This window comes from Oratosquilla oratoria, chromosome 16 (assembly GCF_046742065.1).
Source record: "Oratosquilla oratoria isolate Oo_2021 chromosome 16, ASM4674206v1, whole genome shotgun sequence".
In the NCBI taxonomy this organism is placed as follows: Eukaryota; Metazoa; Arthropoda; class Malacostraca; order Stomatopoda; family Squillidae; genus Oratosquilla; species Oratosquilla oratoria.
Window position 1 is genome coordinate 53,943,367 of NC_134792.1, and position 23,859 is coordinate 53,967,225.

General features: G+C 39.1%; 3 protein-coding genes across 7 annotated transcripts in view; all 3 read left to right on the plus strand.

Annotated features, from left to right (window-relative positions):
- LOC143033682 (transmembrane protein 26-like) overlaps positions 1-6,531 on the plus strand; it is a 29,428-nt gene extending 22,897 nt beyond the window's left edge. The window contains exons 3-6 of the mRNA XM_076199170.1: positions 433-729; positions 1,922-2,041; positions 4,600-4,990; positions 6,365-6,531. Coding sequence (XP_076055285.1) covers positions 433-729; positions 1,922-2,041; positions 4,600-4,990; positions 6,365-6,531 — 975 coding nt within the window. The remainder of the gene's footprint in view (positions 1-432; positions 730-1,921; positions 2,042-4,599; positions 4,991-6,364) is intronic.
- Positions 6,532-6,846: 315 nt separating this feature from the next.
- Positions 6,847-9,729, plus strand: LOC143033775 (uncharacterized). Its single transcript, XM_076199262.1, has 5 exons — positions 6,847-7,084; positions 7,204-7,381; positions 7,857-7,969; positions 8,108-8,439; positions 8,598-9,729. The coding sequence occupies exons 1-4, from the start codon at positions 6,849-6,851 to the stop codon at positions 8,196-8,198; spliced, it is 618 nt and encodes a 205-aa protein (XP_076055377.1). The 5' UTR covers positions 6,847-6,848; the 3' UTR covers positions 8,199-8,439; positions 8,598-9,729.
- Positions 9,730-14,424: 4,695 nt separating this feature from the next.
- The window catches only part of LOC143034020 (uncharacterized), a 63,257-nt gene continuing 53,822 nt past the window's right edge, over positions 14,425-23,859 (plus strand). For 2 of the 5 annotated variants that reach the window (XM_076199860.1, XM_076199864.1), the window contains exons 1-7: positions 15,243-15,374; positions 17,871-18,025; positions 18,199-18,319; positions 19,106-19,242; positions 21,818-22,072; positions 22,856-22,977; positions 23,454-23,565. In XM_076199860.1, the coding sequence (XP_076055975.1) occupies positions 17,971-18,025; positions 18,199-18,319; positions 19,106-19,242; positions 21,818-22,072; positions 22,856-22,977; positions 23,454-23,565 (802 nt within the window). In that variant the 5' untranslated portion in view covers positions 15,243-15,374; positions 17,871-17,970. The other 3 variants (XM_076199862.1, XM_076199863.1, XM_076199861.1) reach the window with 3 other exon arrangements.

Here is a 23,859-nt window from a genome sequence, read left to right on the forward strand (position 1 = left end):
AGTAAGACACAACGCCTCCACAGCAAGATTTGACAGCCGAAGTCGGTTTATCGCCACCAATTCTTTAGATGGCGACCCTCCCTACTAATCCACTTCAGAATTTAGTAACTCATTGCAATATTACAATATATATATATATATATATATATATATATACACACACATATATATATATATATATATATATATATATATATGTGTGTGTGTGTGTGTGTGTGTGTGTGTGTGTGTGTGTGTGTGTGTGTGTGTGTGTGTGTATCCTTTAGGTCTACCTGTCTCCCAAAATCCATTTCCATCACTAGTTGCAAACCATATTACAAACATAAGTGTCAGTTTGATAGGATCTGTGAACAAGTACATAGTTTGATTGGATTTGTGTGCAAGTTTCCATACCATCAGCCGCATGCGTTCTATCGCCTTCCTTGTCCACAGATCGACTTGCCAGTGAAAGTAGCTAACCTATCGGCGGAGATGTGGGTGACCATCATAGAACAGTTTCTTATGTTGGTCCTCATCATCGGTCGCTGGATGTTGCCCTTGGGAGACCTGACGAGGGACGAACTCTCACAGCTTCTCCTCGTCTATATCGGCACGGCTGCCGACATCATCGAGTTCTTCGATTCGTTCAAGGATGAGAGAGTTGCCTATGATGAGGTTCTTGTGCTCATGGTGCTCTCTATATGGTCTTGGAGCCTCATGCAGTTCACTCTCGTGCTCACAGCGACAAAGGTGAGGAACAAAAGGGGTGGGAGGGGTCTGTGGAAAAAATAAAAGTATTTGAGTCGTCATGGTAACGCCAATAGCTTCTTAAGTTGGTAAGAGTAATGCATTAAAACACTATTCTTATTAAAATTCAAACTTGCGTATGGATGGCTGTTCTCATGTTGAATAATTCATTAAAAGTCGACATTTGTTAGCCGCAAGGATCGTTGGCTATGGAGCTTTCACGGTTCAGAGCCAATTAAGTAACGAACGAGGGGAGGGTGCCGGGTGGGTGGGTGTCTGATCTTGAAAATGAAATGGAAATTAGACTGGATGAGATGACTAAGAAGGGAATTATCTACAACCTCTTTTGGATTGGGGGTCCGTTTCCTTTATATTCTGGCGATCTCAAGGAGATTTTCGTTCATCTTTGAGGCGTCACTTTGGAGGTGATGTCGTTTCCAGTCCTTTATTCTTATGTAACGTTACTATGTACTTTTTGCCAAGATATATGCAAACTAATACATATATAGGTTGCGGTACACTACATTTGGAATTGGTGGTGAAAGAAACTCAGGCGGAGTTCTTGGTTTTAATTCTCCAAGTTCAGTTCTGTCCACAACATACACGGCAAGCCCCCAGGAAGGCTCGGAGGCTTACCAGACACATATTATCAAAGTATGTACAGTTGCCATATCATAGTAAAGATTAACAAGGTTTCGTCGCGTCGGTTGAGACGTTGGCCGATATCGTGCAGGTGGCTTGACCCGAGATGCAGCTGGGCCTTTTGTCCAAGTAGAGCTCTTGACCTGAGATGCAGCTGGGCCTTTTGTCCAAGTAGAGCTCTTGACCTGAGACGCCGAGAATCTATTGCTGTCAAAATGGTGTTGTCAAAAAGGTCGGTTAGCTTGGTCACAGAACAATGGAAATCCCTAGGGAGATTTGTAGCTCTTCGTCGACACCACATCTTGTAACATGTGTGCGTGCACGCATGTGCACGCTAGTCATCAAAGTGTGCATACGTTGAATACAAATAAGACATATTTTTCTTTATTTTCAATAAATCTCAAGCATTTAGAAAATAATAAACTATAATTTAGAACGTGTCTTAATTTTTTTTTATAATTTTCTACGACTTGAATAACAAATGAAATTATTTCATATTTATCAATTGCTCCGAACTCTTCCTTCTCACCGTCTCACGTGACGTCATCATAAGGGACGGCAGACACGGATGTCGGTTCTGTCAAGTGAAGACCAAACAGAGGAGGATAGCGCGTTGCAACAAATGTTCTGCAGCATTGATGTGTGGGCAATTCTCATCAATATCATCTTACAGGTGAGATGAGATGTTCAAACGTGTTTATTTCTAAATCTGTAGTATTACAAGTTTGTCAGGCGACTGATGGCAATTATGGAATAGCTTCACAGACGCTGGGAAGTATTAACTGAAACGGTTTTTTCAAAACCTTTCGCCAGCCCTGGCTAACGCATTCTACCATAAGAAGTATTTTACTAACTTCATTGCCTATACTTATGGAAATTACCGGTCGATTTTTTTGAGCCACAAAGCCAGATTAACTAGAAATCCAGGTAATATTCTACTTTCTACAGGTATAAAGCGAAAAGGTATAAAACTATGTTCCCAAATCTCTTTGCTACTGGGGTGTTGCAACGGAGAAAAAAAAACCCAACAACTAACAAACAAGTAAATTGATAAATGAATAAATAAATAAATAAATATCACCCGAAAATGAAGAAATTTCGTTTTCGCTCATCTGCAAATAAATTTTGTCCATATTTTCCTAAATACGAGTGTAATCGTACCCTTAAATTTAGAAATTCTATTTTCCTAAAATTTTATCAAATGTGAAATATTATGAGCTAAGACGTGTCTAGCCATTCGATCAGACATGTTTCCAGCATGTTACCATGCATGGATACATGTTTACAGCAAGTCTGGATACAAGTTTAGAACATGTTTGCAACATGTATGGACGTATGTCAAAACATATCTACATCTTTGAATACATGTTCACATGTCTGGATACATGGGTACATCATGTCCGAATATACACATTTACAGCGTGTCTGTATGCAAGTTTACATGACCGGATACATGTGTTATTCCAAGGTTACATGTTTACTACATGTTTGCAACATCCTTGAATGCACATTTGCAACGGCCACTGGAGAGATGCATGCAAAGATGTGTCGGAAAAGTTGCGGACATGTTACCAACAGATGCGGGCCAATTCCTGAGCCTGTTACTCACAATTGCTCACAATTGGGTTCCGTGTCCAGAGGAACCCTTCGTCCGAAGAGGCCCCATGCCGCTCTGAGTCACAAACATAATGATTTAAGAGGCCAGGAACCTTCAGATGTATGTACGTATGTGTGTGTGTGTGTGTATGTATGTATTTGTGTGTGTGTGTACGTATGTATGTATGCATGTATGTATGTATGTGTGTATGTATATATGTATGTGTGAGTGTATGTATGTATGCATGTATGTATGTATGTATGTGTGAATGTATGTATGTATGCATGTATATGTGAATGTATGTATGCATGTGTGTATGTATGTATGTATGCATGTATGTATGCATGTGTGTGTGAATATATGTATGTCTGTATGCGTCTATGTATGTATGTCTATGTATGCATGCATGTATGTACGTATGTATGTATGTATGTAATTATGTATGCATATATGTACGTACGTATGCATGCATGTGTTTGTCTATATGTATGTATGTATGCATGTATTTATGTATGTATATATGTATATATATATATATATATATTGTTATTCTATTCACTTACCTATTCATGTATTAATCAATTGATGTGCCTATTCATTTACATATTTATTACATATCTACCCATCATTTTTCGTATGAAATTTAATAAACAACGTTACCTACATTTATATGAACAATAACATTAAAGATAGTGTGATGATTTAGGCATATGGAAATAATGGTCAAAGAAAGACTACAAAGAAAAATGTGTGGAAGGCAGAGGTAGGTGGAGTGAGGTTGAGTGGAAGACCAAGAGTGAAATGGATGGATGGGGGTGAAGGGAGCTTTGGGTCAAAGAGGAATGCCTGTTGAGCAGGAAAGTGAGAGGGCAAGATATATAAGTAAGTGGGGGAGTGTTGTAAATAGATAATAAATTGACGCAGCCCTTATATATTTCTCCTCGTCTTTTCCATTTTCTCGTGAGGTGACAAGAAGGGAGGATCGCCGTGGAAAGGAAACGGCTGGATCTGTTTTGGTTGTGCTACATAATGTCTTGCTGGATTGCTTCTGGCCCGGACAGTGGGCGGGAGAAAGGGATGAGTCTTCATCCACGAGGACCTGAAATGGAAAGGAAACGGATGAGTGACGGATGATAGTGAGATGTGTGTGTGTGTGTGTGTGTGTGTGTGTGTGTGTGTGTGTGTGTGTGTGCAAGCTACCTCCATTATAAGGGAAAGAATAATTTGGTGTATAGGTAGACTACTATTGTCGCTATCATTATTGTTATCAATATTGTTACTATTAATATTGTTATTATCATCATCATCATTATTATTATTATTATTATTATTATTATCATCAGCTGTAGTAGTAGTATTATCATCATTAGTAGTATCATTGATAGTATTATTGCAATGTACTATTTATCATTGTGTAGAACATTGTTGATCATATAATAAATCATTTCTTGTTGTTCCTTTGTTATTGTTTAATTCCAGTAGAACATTTTTATTAAACTATTATTGCCACACTAGATCACAGTCCCTGTTGAATTACGCCACACACCTTTATAAAACCGCCTCAGGAGTTACTTGACGGCGGGCGTCATTGTGATCAAGTTTATCGTGATTCATCTTCGTGTTTCTCCCTGCAGGACGCCCCCTTTCTCGCCTTCCGAATGCTCCTCATCTTCCACTACCGGATCATCTCATACATGAACGTCTTCTTCACGGCCAAGAACACTCTTGTCATCGCCCTCCAGTTCTACCGCCTCGTCGTTGTCCAGATCGAAAAATGGAGCGCCAGCAAGAGAATATCCAAGCCGAAGACCTTTAGTGACAAAGAACTCTCCCCGAAGACCAAGAACTACGACAGGAGGAAGAGGAAGAACGATCACCAGAGACTTAGCGGGGAAGAGTTCTGCAATAGGAGATATGTTTCTGGTGGAGAAAGGGTCGCTCTCATCGAACTAGAGGAGCGGGGTGGTCGGGGAGGGAGCTCCTGCAGCAGTCCACTCCGAAGTTCCCTGGAACAGTCTTTTGGGAGTAAGTGCTACTTCAGGAACTGAGCAACTGTTTGGTGTTTCTAGTTGCCAAAGATCTCTTGAACGATTTTTTCATTTGTTTATCTATATGCTCATTCGTTTATCCATAGTTTGAATATTCACTTATATATTTATATATTCATCTTTATATTTGAATATTTATTTATTTATATATTCATTTGAGTACTCATCTATTCATTTATTTATTTTTGTTTACGTATTTATTTATTCATCTATTCATGTATGTCATAATGGAGCCATTAATATTTTTACCCATCCACTCAATCTCTGTGTCTCTTGTCTGCTGATATGTATTTTCAAGTTCATATCCTGGCTTGAGAAGCTTGGCCGGTGTTATGTGAAATCGGATTTCATTACTAAGAGGAAACCTTAACACTGAATTCTGTTTAAGGTATACGGGACTCTACAGGACAGCCTCGAGTAAAGCTGTCAGTGTTTAGTGCACCGAATGTAGACAAGCTTTGGGGTCGCATTCTTCTTAAAGTGTAATGATTGAAATATAATTTGACGACATACAGAATACTAATCAAATTCGTGACTACTCTGCCCGGCAACTTTATGGACACTATTAACGTGCACATTCAGTTGCTCATTCGTAAGACAGTAGTCCATAAATGCAGGGGATGCTATGTTGCCGCTCGTTTCCACAAGATTCTGCATTGTTCGCATAGACACCTCAATGATCATAGAACTCCCTTGGTTCATTATAGATGTGAAAGCTTAGGTAGATTTGAATTTATGACAACTTCGGCAATTAAGAAAACTTTAGGATAGGTCAAGTGTATCATTGAGCTCGGTTCAAGAATACCAGCCAGTGTCTGATAGGCAAAACTAGACGAAGTGGTTTGTTTGGGAGAGTGAAAGAATAAGCAACAAAAATGATGTTTACTAATTTCCATTACCGTGAGAGGGAGAGAGTTTATGTGTGTGTATGTGTGTGTGATTCACCATGGTCTTGGATCACGTGTTGGACTTTGTGTGATTCACCATGGTTTTGGACACGTGTTGGACTCGTAATCGGCAGCTATTTCCCTCCCGGGAGAGAGCTCAGAGCTCATATGTGACCGATCCATGGGTAATGCTGTGACCTTTTACGCACACACACACCTAACTCCCCGCCCACGAGAATTGAAGTAAGGTCTCGCAGCGCAACGATACTGAAATTTTAGTCCTCGGCCGGATTGGAACCCGGACCCCCGTAGTGGCGGCCGCGACCGCTACTACTGCGCCATCAAGTCTGCTATATGTGTATGTGTGTGTGTATTTACCTAGTTTTATCTTACGGGAGGTGTGTGATTGCGCGTACGCGTGCGTGTTAGTTCTTAGGGATAATATCATAACTTGCTATTCGCAGCGTCGACATTACGTCATCAGGCTTTGATGCGACATCAACGAGTATCTTACCACGAGGTCGGCAACCCCGCCCTCATCGGTCCTTCACCGTCCAGAGGGAGGCGACTTCCCCTAGAAGCCCATCACCCATGGAGGCATACAAAGAAGGCAAGTGGTTTCCTGTCTTAGGTAGTTCATCCTGTCATATTCTTAGAACCAGAACAATGAATCACAGTCTATAGTGTGCTAATGTTTTATATATAGTGTATATCTTATATGAATCTTCCGCTGTAGTTCATCCTTGCAGATTGCTTCTGTTGTACATAATTTCTTTCCTTTCTAATGAGAAAGATTATGTGTTTATCACAAAATGCTTTATGATATGCTTCAAATTATTTTTTCAAGTACCGCCCTGTTTAACACTTGTGAAGATTAATCGGTTACGTAATGCAAATAAATCAGATGTTTCCGTTTGTTATCGAACGCGCCCCCTCTTACAGACCCAGATGAGGCGCCGAAGTGTGAGCACGGGCGACTTGGCCGGGTTGAACCCCGAAGAGCTCGAAACTCTCTCTGCCTCCCTCGAAGGACAAACAAGGGCCATCGGGGGTGTTTTCCTCATCCGTTCTTCCTCCTCCTCCGATGACCAGGAGGAGGACAGTCAGACGCCAGAACGCCTTCAGTTATTGGGCGAGTCAGATCTCACCCTGGCTGAGCTCAAAGCCCTGAGAAGGCAAAACAGGTCATTTTAACACAACCATCTCTACAATTGAGATTGTACCGACCTAGTAAATAATAGTGGGTTCTCTTTTCACACACACATACACATAGGCCTATATATAATTTTTCTATACTGTTCAGGTTCAGCGATGGTGTGAATGGTCGTCTAATACGTGCTGCAGACGAAGGAGCAAGTGGAGGATCAACCGGCTGGAGCATGTCCCGGAGGCGCGACGAGGCTAAAATGCACCGCCGCCAGGACACGGGGTATTCAACCGCATCAACTTCAACCAGAGATTCTCCTACTGGACATCGAAAGGTCTAAAACCCGAAATTACAATTACCTTAGTTTTTTTTATGTGGTAGGGGTTAGCAATCTACATATTTCTAATCGCTGATGTGGTAAAAACATTCTTAGATTTATATGTAGTTCTGTGGATGTGTATAATGGAGCTCATCGTGTTGGTTGCAGATTTTTGTAGCCCCTTAAAAAATAATAAAATACAAACGTACACGTTTGATCTACAGCTTTGTTTGCTCCTTCTATCCACATTAGACAAATAAATGAGTAGATGAATAAACAAATAAACATATTAATAAACCAATAAGTAAATGAATGAAAATACACTCGATCTTTGATATACATACATACATACACACACACACACACACACACACACACACACACACACACACATATATATAGATATATATACTGTATATATATATATATATATATATACATTTATATATATATATTATTTGTTTATTTTTTAAACCACTATAATTTGCAGGTTGCTCGAATGAGAGGCGTTACTTCCTCCATCCGCAATTATCGGTCTCCTCAAGCACGTTCCACAGGCACACAAACACCAAGCCTGACTGCCCCTTCTTCTAAAAGCATTAGGTAAGGATTTAGTGCACCCATAACAACCAGAGTAAAATGATATGCCATCAATATCGACATAATTTGTCGGACATGTTAAGATTGCGTCCATTTGCTTCTTTATTCTTTAAGATAAATTTCTTTCTTTCACCCTTTCAGTATATCTTCGTCTCAATCCTTGCAGCAGCAAGAACAAATACATAGTAATCGACAAATGAATGTAGATGGAGCTGGTGTCGAGCGAGTCTGACAGCAGTATGTGGCCATTGTTGCCATAATGATTATTTTCCTTGTGATGTTGCTGCTTTGTGTTGCTTTCATCCATGGCGCCATCCAGCCCGACGGCCTAGTCATTTTACGAAGCAACAAGACAATAAGATTTAATGTATCATCTACCCCATACGTACCTCCAGACGTGCCCACCAACATTACACTGTCTTCGTCGTATTTTCCTGACGATTCTCAAGTCTGGAAAATTCCCAACATTACAGGTTAGAAAATTTATTTATTTTTTGTCGTTGAACCCACTGATGTGCCATGAGTATTATCCATACCACCCAGGAAATATTACGTTTAAATAACTGCTATGACAGAACGCAGGAAAAATATACTGTCACTTTGAATTTCTAACGTTTTGTCATTCATGCAGAAACCGTCAGCAGCAGGAGTGGACCAAAGTATGATTACACCACATATATAAATAAACTATTCAGGCGGAAAATGGGAACTCCCACGAAGATGCCGGAAAACGTACTCAGAAACGGAGGGGAAACAACAGCTACATTGAGAACTTCAAAAGAAAACTACAATTTTCGTGTTACAGATATAAAACCACACAGTTCCTTGACAGAAGACAAACATTACAAAAGTACACGAACGCACTGGAATGAATTTGGATGAAGTACAGTAATGACATTATGATTGTGGTTCTATGTACTGTAAAGAACGGACATTCAATTACTTTGTTGTTCCGTCACATATCTCTTGTTTGAATCGGATGATTCGGACTTCAGATATTCTATATAAGATAATGTCGACTAAATATAAATATTATTTCATCTTAACAAAGCTGATTGCATTTCATAACTTACAAAGAACAACAAAAATTCTATGAGATATATGTCACATATTTTCTTAGTTTAATTTGAAATGATTCGTGGAGGTTTGGACTATTGTGAAGTTGTTATGTTTACATATTCCGCAAGTTGATCCCAACTCACGTGACATGAATACAACACATATCTCAGACTAAAAGAGAGTTTACACTCGGAAGAGATAACTTGTTTTAGTTGTAAGTACTATTTCTATATAAATCTACCAATTTGTCTATCCAGCTCAATTATTACCTGTCTGCATGGTTCTTACTATGTCTCATCACTGTTTTCCTATCCAGGCACTATTTGAATCACATCAAACAACAATAGGATCGTTAGGACGACTTCCGCTCAGAGAGGGATTGCTCCAAAACTCTGCAGATTTTTATCACCAGGGAAATTCGATGTGCAGACTCAATAAACCAATATGATATCGGTAAATGGTACATTAATCTCAGCAAGCAAATTGATAGCTTTCCCCAATGCTCATCTTACGTTCATATTGCTTGTACCCTAGTGAGGTGCAAGAATATAACATCGTCTAGAACCTGCAGAACTTTCAAACTGGTCGCGCCATTGCCCCGATAGATGCACTAGTGGAAAAGGTGGTAAGGATTTAAGGAAACTCGGGCCGAAGTGAAGACGTAATATATACTGATTTAATAATAATAACACAGGAGTCTTAGTCTTGAGTTTATTACTTCTACTGTGGGGGCCGTGTTATCTGTGGAGATGTGGCATCACCGGGAAATTCCCTAACCTCGCCTTAGCGGCCACTTCTCGTTGCGTCTACTATAGGTCGGATGTGAAAAAGTTTATATGATAATGATAAATGAATAAGTAAAAAAAAAATTATGATAATATAAGCAATAATAAATCAGACAAATAAATGAATAGGTAAAATTAAATTAACAAACAGGTAAATAGTAAATAATAATAAATTGACAGATAAATAACAATATATGATAATCAAGCAAATAATAATAAACAGACAAATAATAAATAAAATAAATGACAGGCATTACAGCATCTTGCTTAGGTGTTTACCTAAACGATTCTTAAAGCTTCGAACTGAACTACATTGCGCTATACAGTTACTCAGGAAAGAAACCAGACACTTTAGTCTTCTACGAGAACTCAAGTAATCCTGATATCTGCATTATGTATGTTTTGCAAACCCAGCGCTACTGACAAAGGTTTCTGGTCGCCTGCATTATCTAATTTATTATTATTATTATTATCATTATTATTATTATTATTATTATTATTATTATTATTATTATTATTATTATTATTATTATTATTATTATTATTATTATTATTATTATTATTATTATTATTATTATCATTACCATTATTATTATTATCATTATCATTATTATTATTTGTTCAGTTGAGGGTTCGAATCTCCAGAGCTGGGCGCGTTACCGCCAAACAGGTAGTGCTTTACCAAAAAATCTGGGATGTATTTCCGTCAATGCGTATTATATATATACAATGCGTATGTGTATACATACATATACATTTTTCGGTACCACAATACCTACCCGGCGGTAACGCACTACCTGTTCGGAGGTAACGCGCCCAGCTTTGCAAATCTCATTCTTTTCCGTTGCCCAACAAAGGGCTGTTACTAACCTCGACAGTTCAAGCGTATATGTCCCTGTTATTTATTCAACACACTTTTTGTCTGTTAATCCAATTTTTTCTCATCCTTTTCCTTACCAGATTGTTTAAAGAAAACCCCACTTCCTCATAGTATATGATTACGTCTGTTTCTTTTTCCGAGATGGTTAATATCACCAACCTTTTTCCTCACCTTTAAAAATGAATACTGAAAATGACGTTTAGGATGTGCTAGGGGACCTTTTGCAGTTTTCCATTCCTCCTCTTCCTCTCTCTCCTTTCCTCGTCCTCCTTTTCCCAATCCTCTTCCTTCCTAATCCTCTTTCCCTCCTTTTCCTCCTCCCATATCCTTCTATCCCTCCTTCCCCAATTTAGCCTCATCCTCCCCCCCTTCCCCTTCCTACTCCCTCTCCTCCTCCTCCTCCCCTTCCCCTACCTACTCCCTCTCCTCCTCCTCCTCCTCCCCTTCCCCTTCCTACTCCCTCTCCTCCTCCTCCTCCTCCTTCCCTTCCCCTTCCTACTCCCTCTCCTCCTCCTCCTCCTCCTTTTCCTTCTCCTCTTCTCCCTCCACGTCCTCCCTTCTCATCTCCCTCCTCCCCGCTTCTTCCCCCTTTCCCCTCTCCCCCTCCTCCTACTTCTCCCCTCCTCCCCACCTCATGCCCCTCTTCCTCCTTTCCCTTCTCCGCGTCCTCCTCCATTTTCCCTCCTCCTTCCTCTTCTCTCCCTCCCGGTCTTCCTCCCCTTCTTCATTCCGTCTTCCTCCTCCTCCTTCTTCCTCTCGCCTCCTCTTCTCTCTACCTCCCCTTCCTTCTCCTCTTCCACCCCTCCACCTCCTCTTCCCTTCCTCCCCCTGCTCATCGTCCTTCCTCCTCCTCGTCCTCCTACTCCTTGTCATTCTCCTCCCTCCTCCCCCTCCCCCCCCCGTCTTCGTCCGAAAAAAATGTGGTTTTGTGGTTGATATTCCGCTAAAAAATATAATTATAATTATAAAGTTATAACAAATTTATAAGTTGCCCATTCTCTTCCTCATCACTTATTATCTGTTCTTATAACTTATATCCATCTTGGTCCTTTGACGCATTTGACGAAACTATTAACGCATCGGTCAAGAAGCCTATGTTAGTAGGAAGATTAATGGGGGATATTCATCATCATCACCAAAACTTGCAAAGAAAACATCTACTGAGGTCTCTCAGTCGTCTTTGATGAGTAACTGTACGTCACTAAATTCATTATCAACATCCAATTACCATCACGTTTAATTCTGGCACACTTCAAAGGTTCCAAATCACCCTTTTTTGTGTATATTTTGAAATATTGTCCATTGCCCTGGACAAGATGCAGGGATGACCCGTCATCCAGGAGGTGCCAAGATAAGAGGGAGGGAAGAAGGTGGAGGGGAGTGGAGTGTGATAGGGATGGAATAGGTGGGAGTGGTTTCTATGCCTTTGTTTTTTGGATACCTTCCTTATAAGGGGGAAATGAGCCTTTGGTATATGTATGTATGTATGTATATTTTAAAATGCAACCTCGGCTGGAGATCCTTCGTGGAAGTTCAGCTTAACATATCGACTTTTCCTGTTATGATGACGTAGGTAGCTCAGGAATGTTGCACGTTCAACTCATCCTACTCAAACCCACTGATAGCCACCACAAACTGGTTGCGTCTCTTCCAGTCGTTCTGCTCTAAAGAAACTGCTGAAATCAACCAAAAGATGATTCTGTAAAAACAAACCATTCTTGTGACTTCTTGCAACGACTTCAGTCATTACAAACTGTCCCCTGGCGCAGTGTTATTTAACTTGGGTGTGCTGAGATAAAATTTTGGCTGTGCTGAGAAGGCCTGTTCCTTGTAGTAACGTAGTAAGAGCAATCCTTGTGACCAGATAGTATGGGATGCTGGAATCCTCATATTTCACTACTGGAAATTCTGGAAGCACTGCACAAGAGGACAGGACGGGGAAATAAAACACCTACAAACTTGGTCAAAAGTCGTACAGTCACGAATGAGACTGGCATCTCCTATCGTCTGAAGCTTCATGATCACAATAAACGTTAACATGGTTTGATTAACCAGACCCTAAGATGTCCCTGTATGTATAGTATCTGCTAAGGGACGTCTCTCAGAATCTTTAATGGTTAATGGTCTTCATTGGATATTTTTTGTTCTCGCTGCATGTACCTCCCGCCAGAAAAAAATAACATTTGTATGTGTAGTTAACTAACACTGCATTTCATTTATCCTTTAAGTCATCCTATAAAGAATTCTTGATTCACAGAAATCTATTTTCTAAAGTATTTCCAAACAAACGTGCAGGACGACCACAAATTGTGACCACAGCACTGTACATTTTTTGACAAATAAAATTCCATTATTCATTCACCTTTTCATAATTCTTTCATTCACTTCTATATTCCTGTATTTACTTATCATTTAAACCAACAATGGATAGATGAAAGTTGTGGTCTTGCGAGACGGACGTCAGAAAGGATAATTCCCCCATGGCGCTCGTCCTTAAAACTCCTTAAAAACGTCCTTAAAAGTATATCCTCAAAGGTCTTTCTAAATATTAGGTCAGTTAAGAAAATATGTAAACGACACAAATAAGGAAAAAATTTGTGACAGAATGGACATAGGCGTCTAGACAAAATATATTCGTACATGTATAATGAATGTATGTATGCATGTATGTATGAATGTATGTATGTATGCATGCATGTATGTATGCATGTATGTATGCATGCATGCTGTATGTATGTATGTATGCATGCATGTATGTATGTATATATGTATGTATGTATGCATGTATGCATGCAATACACATTATTTTCTCAAATAAAACTGATCCTGCTTTTGTGGGGTCTTTTATTCTCAAATTTTCAGAAGAGCTTCTGTCCTTGGAGTCAATAATAGCCCCGAAAGAGATGACGTCAGAGTTGCTGAAGAAGAGACTGAAAGATGGCAGAAATGAGAGATAATACCTATTAAAAGTGATCAACGTTTTTTCATTATCAGCAGACGTGTGAAGAATAATCATTTCAACTGCTTAGGGACGATGTTGGAATGTGATGAAATTAAATAGATGAAGGAATTAGATATAGATAATTGGAGATGTATAAAGGTAGACTTAACTAGTAGAAAATATAAAAGAAAAACAAGTTGAAGATCTACATTGATGATATAGAACTACTGGTTTTATATCATCAATGTAGATCTTCAACCAGTAGTTCTATATTGGTGTGCATCGTGGAGGTAACAAAAGAAAATAGATAAATAGAAAAAAAAACATTAAAACGCCGTATTAAAGAAAATTCTAAGTCATATATATTATGACACCAGCGAGAGAATCTGGACATGTTCAATAAACGAGATGATTAATACAGCAGAGAAAAATAAGAAAGTAGTCAAGATCAGAATATTGCGCTGTTCGTGATATTGAAAAAAAAACATGAAAGATGGATGGAAAAACAAACAAGGGATATACAGAAAAATATATGGTGAAGAAATTGGGAAATGTCTTGGAAATTAAGTTCGTATCTGTAATTTTACGACTGTAGGGTAGACAGGAGAGGAGAAACATGTGGAAGTGTTGATAAGAGAAACCCAGTCATCTGACAATAAGGTAAGATATGAGAGTTTCTTTGGATCACGAAATTGTTCTTTTCCACCACAAGGAGGAAGATATGATGCATCACAGAAGGCCTAATCTGCCTAAGGTTGGAATATGCAAGATATTGAGACAATACAAAGTGCTACGACCAAAATGGTTCCTAGATAAACCATACAAAGGGAGACTGGAAAAGCGGAAATCTGCCATCGTTAAATTATCTAAGAAAAAAGTTACTTGATTGATGTTCAGGTCACCGAAGGGGGTGGGCAAAATTGAGAAAGAAAAGTTCTTATTTGGGGAAGGGTGGGCGTATCCAACAAGACAGAAAGAAGAAGAACAATTATAAACTAAAGGAATCGCTGATATAATCCAACATAGAACCGTGGAGAATAAGGACGCGAAGATAGCACCTCTCCTTTACTCTGCAATCAGGCACATAGTATGACAGAATTGGTCAGGGACAGATGTCGCTGGCGTGGAGGGCGGTCACGGGACGTTTGACCTGATACTCCATAGAATCATCACAGTGAGCAGGGAAAAGAGTTGAAGATCAGAAGGTAATTTATATGTATATTTTTTGAACGTCGAGAGGCACTTAGAGCGTTGCGGAATTCAGAAACAAGTATAAAAGGTCCCTCCTAAAATTAATGAATAGATAAATAAATTTGTAAATAATCTAATTGATTAATCAATTAATATATTAGTTAATCAACAAGTGAATGAATGAAAATGAATAAATACATAGATGAATAAACAAATAAATAAATAAATAATCAAACTAGATAAATAATAGATAATAAGAAAGTAGTTTAAATCCGTAAAAATATGTGATTACTAGATTTGTTTGATTTACAAATGGTTCATTGTGATTTATTAAAAAAGTATAATGATTGTTTTTTATTATTTTGCATAAATTGTGTCATCGATGACAAGCATCTATCATTCACTCTATGTTTATTTACTTTCGACTCCGTCAAAAACATTCAGACTTCTCCAAATGGCTCAGCACTTTGTGTCGTGATTCGTGAATGTAAAGTGATATCAAGGGGACTATCCTGAACTTTGTTTACCATATGTAGTTACTAATTTCTTAAGGTAATTCATATAAATATCTGCTATAAGTGTAGAGCATTCCAGTCTCTGATTAGATAATAGATAAGTAGTAATCTGTTTAGAAGGTTACGGTATTTACAAATATACTAGTATATAGGCCTAAACTAAGGAGTGGCAAGAGATATATTATAATTTGATTTTAGTACCTGCCATCATTCAGCCACGGTTTATCCCGCAACACAGAGGGCTGAAGCTGTAAGTAAACAAAAATTGTTTACTGCGTCACAAGAAGGCTTGCTAAATTAAGACAAATATCGACGTCATTCCTAGGTTTCAAGGCCTTTAGTTAGATTAAAAGCTGTAGAACAAAACATTGTAAGCATATGAAAATTGGATTACATATCCTTAATCTAAGGTTAGTAGCTATGAATGTATATAAAAAGATGCTGAAAGATATGCTATAGCCATTCATGGTTCTGCAGAAAGGTGGCAGGTGCTGTCTGGCTGTTATTGGTGGAAATTGTGTTATGAGAGTTTCAGTCAATTTATAGTTTCACCCAACCAATGATTTTCTGATGTGGCTTATGTGTTTCTGGTGAGATATGTTGTGTAAGAAAATCATTGGTTGAGTGAAACTATAAATTGTCCAGAGTTTCTTTCAGTTGACTAAAATCAGTGTTTGTGATAAGTTTAAATATGTTTGTTTTCATGTTGGTTTTTGCTCTCAGGTTCATGTATGTGGGCTGAAAATTATATGAGTATCATATGATAGCCCTAGGATTTTAGGGTTCTTTCCCAATGGAAAGGTTTGGCCATCCTTACACATATATTATAATATTCTGGAGACATATTTTTCTTTTGCTCATTGCACACCTGCCCACTCATGCAGAACAGAGCAAAAAATATATATATACAAGACCATACTTATTCACTTTTAATCTAATTGGTGTATGTGTGTCTGTGGACAGTTGGGTTGTATTGTTTTATGATGGTAATGATGATTGGAAGGTAGTTGGATCTGAGGGCTCCGACCACTTTCCAAAATGTTGGGGTTAAACAGGAGGAACAGATGGTCTCAGGATAGGAGGGGTGTAGAGGGCTTGATAGGGGATACATGTGTGGTTATGGGCATTGTTCGTGATGGTTAATGAGTCAAGTTGTGTCTGTAAATCAAACCCTCTGTCTGTGTTAGGGTTGTTGAGATACTAGACCAGCGACTTGGCATTGAAGGTGAGGATGCAGGCTGGGGGTGGGAAGGTGGGAGTGAGGCTATGGGTGGGCATAAGGAACAAGTCTAGGTATTTATGTAGTGTTTTATATCAGCAAGTGTTGTGCAAGTGAGGGGGAGCCCAGTTTTTACACAAATTGCATTAAACCAAGACCTTTGATGGCTTGAGGTGATGGGTTTGGAGCACGTTGGATGTGTGTAATCTGCGATGGGTCCAGTGTTGCTCTCTACATCTCTGGCTAGTAGGAGGAGATGTGGGATGATTGCTGGAGATTCACCCCCCTTTGTAGAAAAAAAAATGTGAAGGTGTATTTTTGGGTAAGGGTTGTGGTACGTGACAGGGTAACCAAATGCAATGCAGGAAGTCACAACATATTGACAACCCCCCTCCATCTGCTTATGGAGACTAACCTCATAACCTCATTGCTTCCATATACTTTATTTTTCTTCAGAATATTTGCTTATTGGGTGCTGTGAATTAACTTAATTTCATTAATCTTTTGTGATGAAAATTTAGTTGGACACTGGAATGCAGAAGAGTTGAATGTGACTCAAAGTTTTGAAAACTACAGTGATATTATGGTATAATGTAGCAAAGTGGTCTTAAAGCAAAAAACAATATTTTGGATATGAATGGCAATTATACATAGATGTTTGCATTTAGGTGGAAAAATTGTGTTGTAAAACTTTTTGTCGAACGAAGTCATGTTATTCTGTATAAGTACAAATGGTTGAATATAGTTTAGTACAAATGGTTGAATATAGTTCATTATGCCTTGTGCCAGTATCATCTTATATTTACAAGATGATGATTATCCGTTTATACAGGTTTTTGCAATTATAAAATATAGATTCTATTTTTATTTTATTTTTTTTTCTAATGGCACTGGAGCAGTTGTTTATAAAAATATGTTTCACCAAAATTGAATGAAGTACCTTGTCAGGTCATAACCTTGTTAGATATTTTGATCCACTGTTTGCAATGCCTATGGATGATGTGACTGCAACCAGTTCTGGAAAACATCCAGAAATGGGTGAAATATAACAGGGTGTGCTAAAACAGACCAGTAGTTACCTCCACCTAAGTTGTTTACAAAAAGTGTTTTCTAAGAAATAATGTGAATTACTTTTAGAAAATGAGAGGAGTGTTGTGGACACATAAGAGTACCTGAATTATGAGTGATGTAAAAGATATATTGATATGGTTGAGGAAAAAAGTAATGCAGAAGTTTGACACACAAAAGACAAAACTACACTACAGTTCCTAATTGCTACTAAACACTATTGATTTCTAATCTTTCTCATTACAGGTGGATTTATTATAATATAAGGAAATATAACAGCAGTAAAAGTTCGTCTGCAGTTCCATGTCACTTCATGAAGTACAAGAAAGAATCCTGGGATTGAACAATGGACTGTGGATGGCAGTGTCATTTCATTATAATTTTTATTATTTTTATTCAAGGTTTGTATGCTCATTGGGGTCTGTGCCACATAACCCATGTTGATATTAAGGGCTGACCATACACTGTATTTGTTATGTGGTCATCTGTATACATAGAAATAATGCTATATGTACCACTAAACAACAGAAATGTAGCACTAATTGGTTTGACTTATGGAAATGATGTTTTTCAGGTTTATTTTTAAGCAGTGAAGCAAAACTGTATGAGATAACAGCTGATGAAAATGGTGATCTTTCATCACAAGTCCCCATCAAAGCACTCAACGTTGTAAACAATTTCTATCTTTGGACTAGGTAAGTTTGGTTTAGTGTATTGCTAATCATCTTGTTAGATTTGTTACACAGTCAGTCAGTCAGTCAGTTTTTGACTCAAGTTTCACAAAGTGGAAAACCCACAACCCTACAGTGTCTGGTAGTGGTCCTTGGAACCTTCCACAGAGCTCTCCTGGAAGAGACTTTGGACTCTTGTGTTTGTTGTATCAGTGTGATTCACCATGGTCTTGAATCATGTGTTGGACTCATGATCAACAGCTATTTCCCTCCTGGAAGAGAGCTCAGAGCTCATATATGACCGATCTATGGGTAATGCTGTGACCTTACATGCACACACACCCCAAACTCCCTGCCCACGAGAGTTGGAGTAATGACTTGCAACACACCAATACTGAAATTATTTCAGCCCTGGGTGGGATTTGAACCCAGACCGCCATGGTGGCGGCCAGGAACTCAACCACTGCAAAATAGGTAAACCATCATAAATGCAGCAACACATGATCAGAAGCAGCCATGAAATATTGTTCTACAGACAACTAACACTGCACCATCCGCACATTCCACCAATGCAACACTTTTTCAGAGCTGCCAGATGTATGATGTTTAGATAATGCTGTGTTTGAGAAATGCAGGTAGTTCTGGGTGCATTATTGCATTGATTAGAGGCAGCGTGACCCAGAACTTTCTGCGTACACTGTAGATATGACATCACTAGAATGGAGTTGTTATTTTATGTATTAATGTAGCAGATGTTCCCTAACTTTGTGTAACCCATTGTTAATTGGTATGAATATATTTCTTTTGCAGAGAACATGACAAAAAACATGAAAAGCTCTTTCCAAGTTCAGTTCAGCTTTCAAGTTTCAAAAGACGCCAAACCTATGTTATCATTCATGGTTTCCTCGGAAATGGATTGGAATCCTGGATCACTACACTGAAAGACCGTAAGATATCTTCTGTTTATAGTAAATTCTTAATATAATGGACCATTTGGTTGTAAGGGTCTGATATTATGACCAAGTGTTTGGTACATCAGAGGTTTCACTGTTGCATGCAGTCAAACATAATTGATACACATTTTAATGTATATGTGTCCTTGTAAGGGGGAAGGACCCTATTGGTGTATAGATAGAAATAACCTAATAAGAATAAAGGTTAATGTAGATAACTGCCTATCTTTATACCAAAATGTGTCCAAGATAAGAGGGAGGGTGGAGGGGAGTGGAGTGTATTTAGGAATGGAATGTGTGGGGATGATTTTATGCCTTTTTCTTTTTGGCTACCTCCCTTGTAAGGGGGAAAAAGCCTTGGTATATGTATGTATGTATGTCTTCCACCTTATAAGAAAGGTAGATAACTACCTGTCTTTATACCAAAAGGTGTCTTCCACCTTATAAGAAAGGTAGTCAGCCAAGGTATGAACCCACCCTCCACCCATCCCACACCCATTTTGCTAGCTTTCTTCACTCATTTTTTCCATATTCCCAAACCACCCCAGTATTCTTTGATCAACTCTATCTACCAGCTCCTTTTCTACGCCACTTCTCCTGACCTCATTTCTCACTCACTCTCTTGTGACCCCTATCATAATTCACAGATAGGTCATCTCAGAGACGTTTATATTTCTTCTTTCTGTCTCTCTTAAATTCCAAGTCTCTGTCCCATAGGCACAATCACTCCCTCATATAATCTTCTCTTTGCATCCAATCCCAGATGCCTATTTTTCATGACACTTTTCATTCCTCAAAGACCTTTACTTGTTTCTCACACTCTGCGGTTCATCTCCATCCCCTTTCTTCCATTTCTTGCAGCATGCGATCCCAAATACTCAAAACTATCCACTTCCTCTAGCCTCTTTCCTGTAAGACTTGTACTCAACTTGCTGCCACCCTCTCCCTATGTACATCTCATTTTTTATTTTATCCACATGTACTTTCAATGTCCTACTGTCACATAACTTTCAAAATCGGTCACAAACTGATTTAGAACCTCCTCTTACCTTGGCACAAGTGCAGTGTCATCTGCAAACAACAACTGACTCACCTTCCAATTCCCTCCACTATTTCTAATCATCTCCAGTCCTCTGTCCATCATTTCTCAAACACATTTAGATATCTTCTTTCTGCCTCTCATACATTCCATGTCACTGCCCTGTACAGTGTTATAGACACAATTGCCCTTTCATGAAGTAATCTTCTCTCTGTATACATCTACAGATATTGATTTCTCTCTTTCATCCCTCCAAAACATTTGCTTCCCTTACTACAATCTACCTCTGCCGAGACTCCTCCATTTTCTGCTGTGTATGCCCTTTAATACTTAAAACTATCCACTTCCTCTAGCCTCTCTCCTTTAAGACTTGCCTCATTGCCACCCCTCATCCCTTGTATATCTCATCACCTTACTTTTACTCACATTTACTTTCAACTTTCTCCTCTTGTGTATCTTCTTGAACTCCATCAATAACTCTCTTAGACTCTTCTCTGACCTAGCAACAAGTGTAATATCATCTGCAAACAATAGCTGGCTATCTCTCCACGTCCTGTCAGTCTCAGTAACCATCTCCTTACCCCCGCCCGAGGACTGCCACCGACTACTGTGGGTTTGCATACTTCCAGTCATTGAAACTTGAGGCAAAATTACTGTAATAAACTTTTTCCTTCTTCTTTGCCTGTATACCAAAAAGCTACTTCACCCTTATAAAGGAGGTAGCTATTCATGGCATGCCCCCCCCCCCCAACACATACACATACACGCCCATCCCATGGCCAATCTATATCCATTTATTTCTCTTTTATCTTAGCTCCTTGTGGATGAGAGCCCATCCCTGCCCCCACTGCCTGGGTCAGAAAGAATGCAGTAAGGCACAGCACATCCACAGCAGGGTCTGACAGCCTAAGCTGGTTTACCCCCACTGCTTCATTTACATGGTGACTCCCTCCCTCTTTTCCCATGATGATGATGATGTGGTTTAACATCACACACTCCCCCCTATCGGGAGGCTAGGACGGTGCCCCTCACGGAGGGCTTTGTAGTGTGGAATTTAATGAACCATGCCCTCGGTTCAACTTCGTTGGTGGCAGGATTTGAACCGCCCTCACCTTGACCTTCGCTGCAAATAACGACGCCCTAACCCACTCAGCCAGCGAGCTTCCAATCATGCACAGTGTAAATAGATAATGAGAAATCCCCTTGCCCCAATTCAATTAATGTTCATTCACAATCATTCTCCACTTGCTTCCATCTTATGCCCTTTCCCTTGCTCAACAGATGTTTCCCTTTTAGTAAAGCCCTCATCACCTTCTCCATCCATCTCATTCTTGGTCTTCCTCCCAGTCTCACTCTTTCCACCTCCACCTTCCACTGTTTTTGCTAGTCATTCTGTACTCATTCTTTTGATGTGCTCAAACCATCCCAGTATTCTTTGATAAACTCTATTTACCAGTTCCATTTACACCCTTACTTTCCTTCTCATTTCCTCACTTCTCACTGTACTCATCCTCGTTATTTGCTTTCCAGACATGTTGATGCGAGAGGACTGCAATGTGATCTCAGTGGATTGGCCTGCAGGAACAGAAGCATTTTTACCTTCTTATTACATTGCTGTTGACAGAGTCCCATATGTTGGTGAGGAGTTAGCAAATTTGATGAAGAGCCTTATTCATACAAAGAACTTTACTGTTGATTTACTGCACATGGTGGGCCACTCCCTAGGTGGTCATATTGCAGGATATACTGGGAAGCATTTCCATGGCAACACAAGTAGGATTACTGGTAAGTAAGGCTTTGAAACCATTGAATTAATTGTTGTCTCCATGTTATGATTAAAAGTACTCATGGACTTCATACATATGTATATCAATGGCTTTTTTCCCTCTTACAAGGGAAGTAGCCAAAGTCAAAGGCATAAATCCATTCCCACCCATTTCATCCCCACATACTCCACTCCTGGTCACCACCTCTTCTTCCCTGCAATGCAGCAAGACACAGCACATCCACAACAAGGCGGCTTCATTTAATTGATCCCCCCCTTTTTTTTCCATCCCTTCATGCAGAAAAAGAGAAGATGGAGGGAAATCCCTTAGGGCTGCATCAAAATATTATTCACACATACTCCCTAACCCCCCTTCATCCCCTCACCCACTCCCTTCCATGCATCACAGCATCATCCATACACAACCATTCTCTGTCTTCTCCCTTCCTTTCTCAACAGACATTCCCCTCTTTCCCAATGCCCCTTTTAGCCCACCCATCCATTTCATCCTAGGTCACCCCTTCATGTTCACTTCATCCACCTCTGCCTTCCACACCTCTTTTACTAATCTTTCATCACTCATTCTTTCCATGTGTCCAAACCATCTCAATACTCTTTCATCAACTCTATCCATCATCTCCTTTTCTGCTCCATTGTTATTATGGTGAGGAGTCAATTTTGATTAATTTGATTTAATTTGTGATTTTGCTGGATTGAATGATTACATTTGCCTAAGTCTGTCATATCTTTTTATTGATTTGCCTTTCTAATCGTAATGATTTGTAATATATTTGTAATAAAAGGTCTAGATCCAGCTGGGCTTATGTTCCATAATACTGTTCCTAGTAAGAGACTGGACAAGAGCGATGCAAAATATGTTGATGTGATGCATACCAATGGATGTACGACCGCATGGGTCTGGACAGTAAGTTATCTCTTTTCACTAATTTTGTATGATGTGCATAATTACAACTACACTTCTTTTATGTGAAAGTCGTAAATTAATTTATTCTAATTATTTTTGCTTTTAAATATCTTGTTGCTTGGTTGCTTGATTATTTTATGTCTAACTGAGGCTTTGTAATGTTACTGCCACTACCCCAGATACAACCACCATATAGAAGGCACAGAACATCTCGTACTACAATACCACACACTAACAATCTCCAGACAACAACACATTGTATCTTACCTGTGTGACTTTTGGTCCTCCCCAGTGTCTGTTGCTGGTTACTTCAAGGCTGCAAGTCATCTGCAAAAGAGACTAGGGGCAACAGATTGATTGATTGTAATTTAGAATTAATGGCTTAAGTCTGTCAGGCTTTTAATGTAATGCCGAGGAAAAGAATCCTGTAGAATATTTTAGTGCATTTTAAAGTAATCTTACTTTCTCACCAACAGAATTGTTTTGGAATAAATGAAGATCTAGGACATACTGATTTCTGGCCAAATGGTGGGCAAATCCAACCTGGTTGTTCTGCAATAAGTAAGAAAAATAAAACTAAACTTAAAGGTAATTATGACTGTGACAAATGTGTTCAGAATGGTATAGCTATTGGCTTATTGAGGGTTTGCAATATTTTCAGTTTGTGTAATTCTTCCTGAACTTCTTAAACTGGTGAAAGGAAAAAGTATTCTCAAAGAAGTGGTACACAACAGTTTTAAGGGAACAGCATAAGAGAACATAATGGAGGGATGGTCATAGTACAAAAGTAGCATAATTTATCTAGTAAGGATTTTACCTCTAACATAGACATATGATGTGTGGCTCTTATTTGTATGGATGCCCCAAAACAGTCCCTAAAGT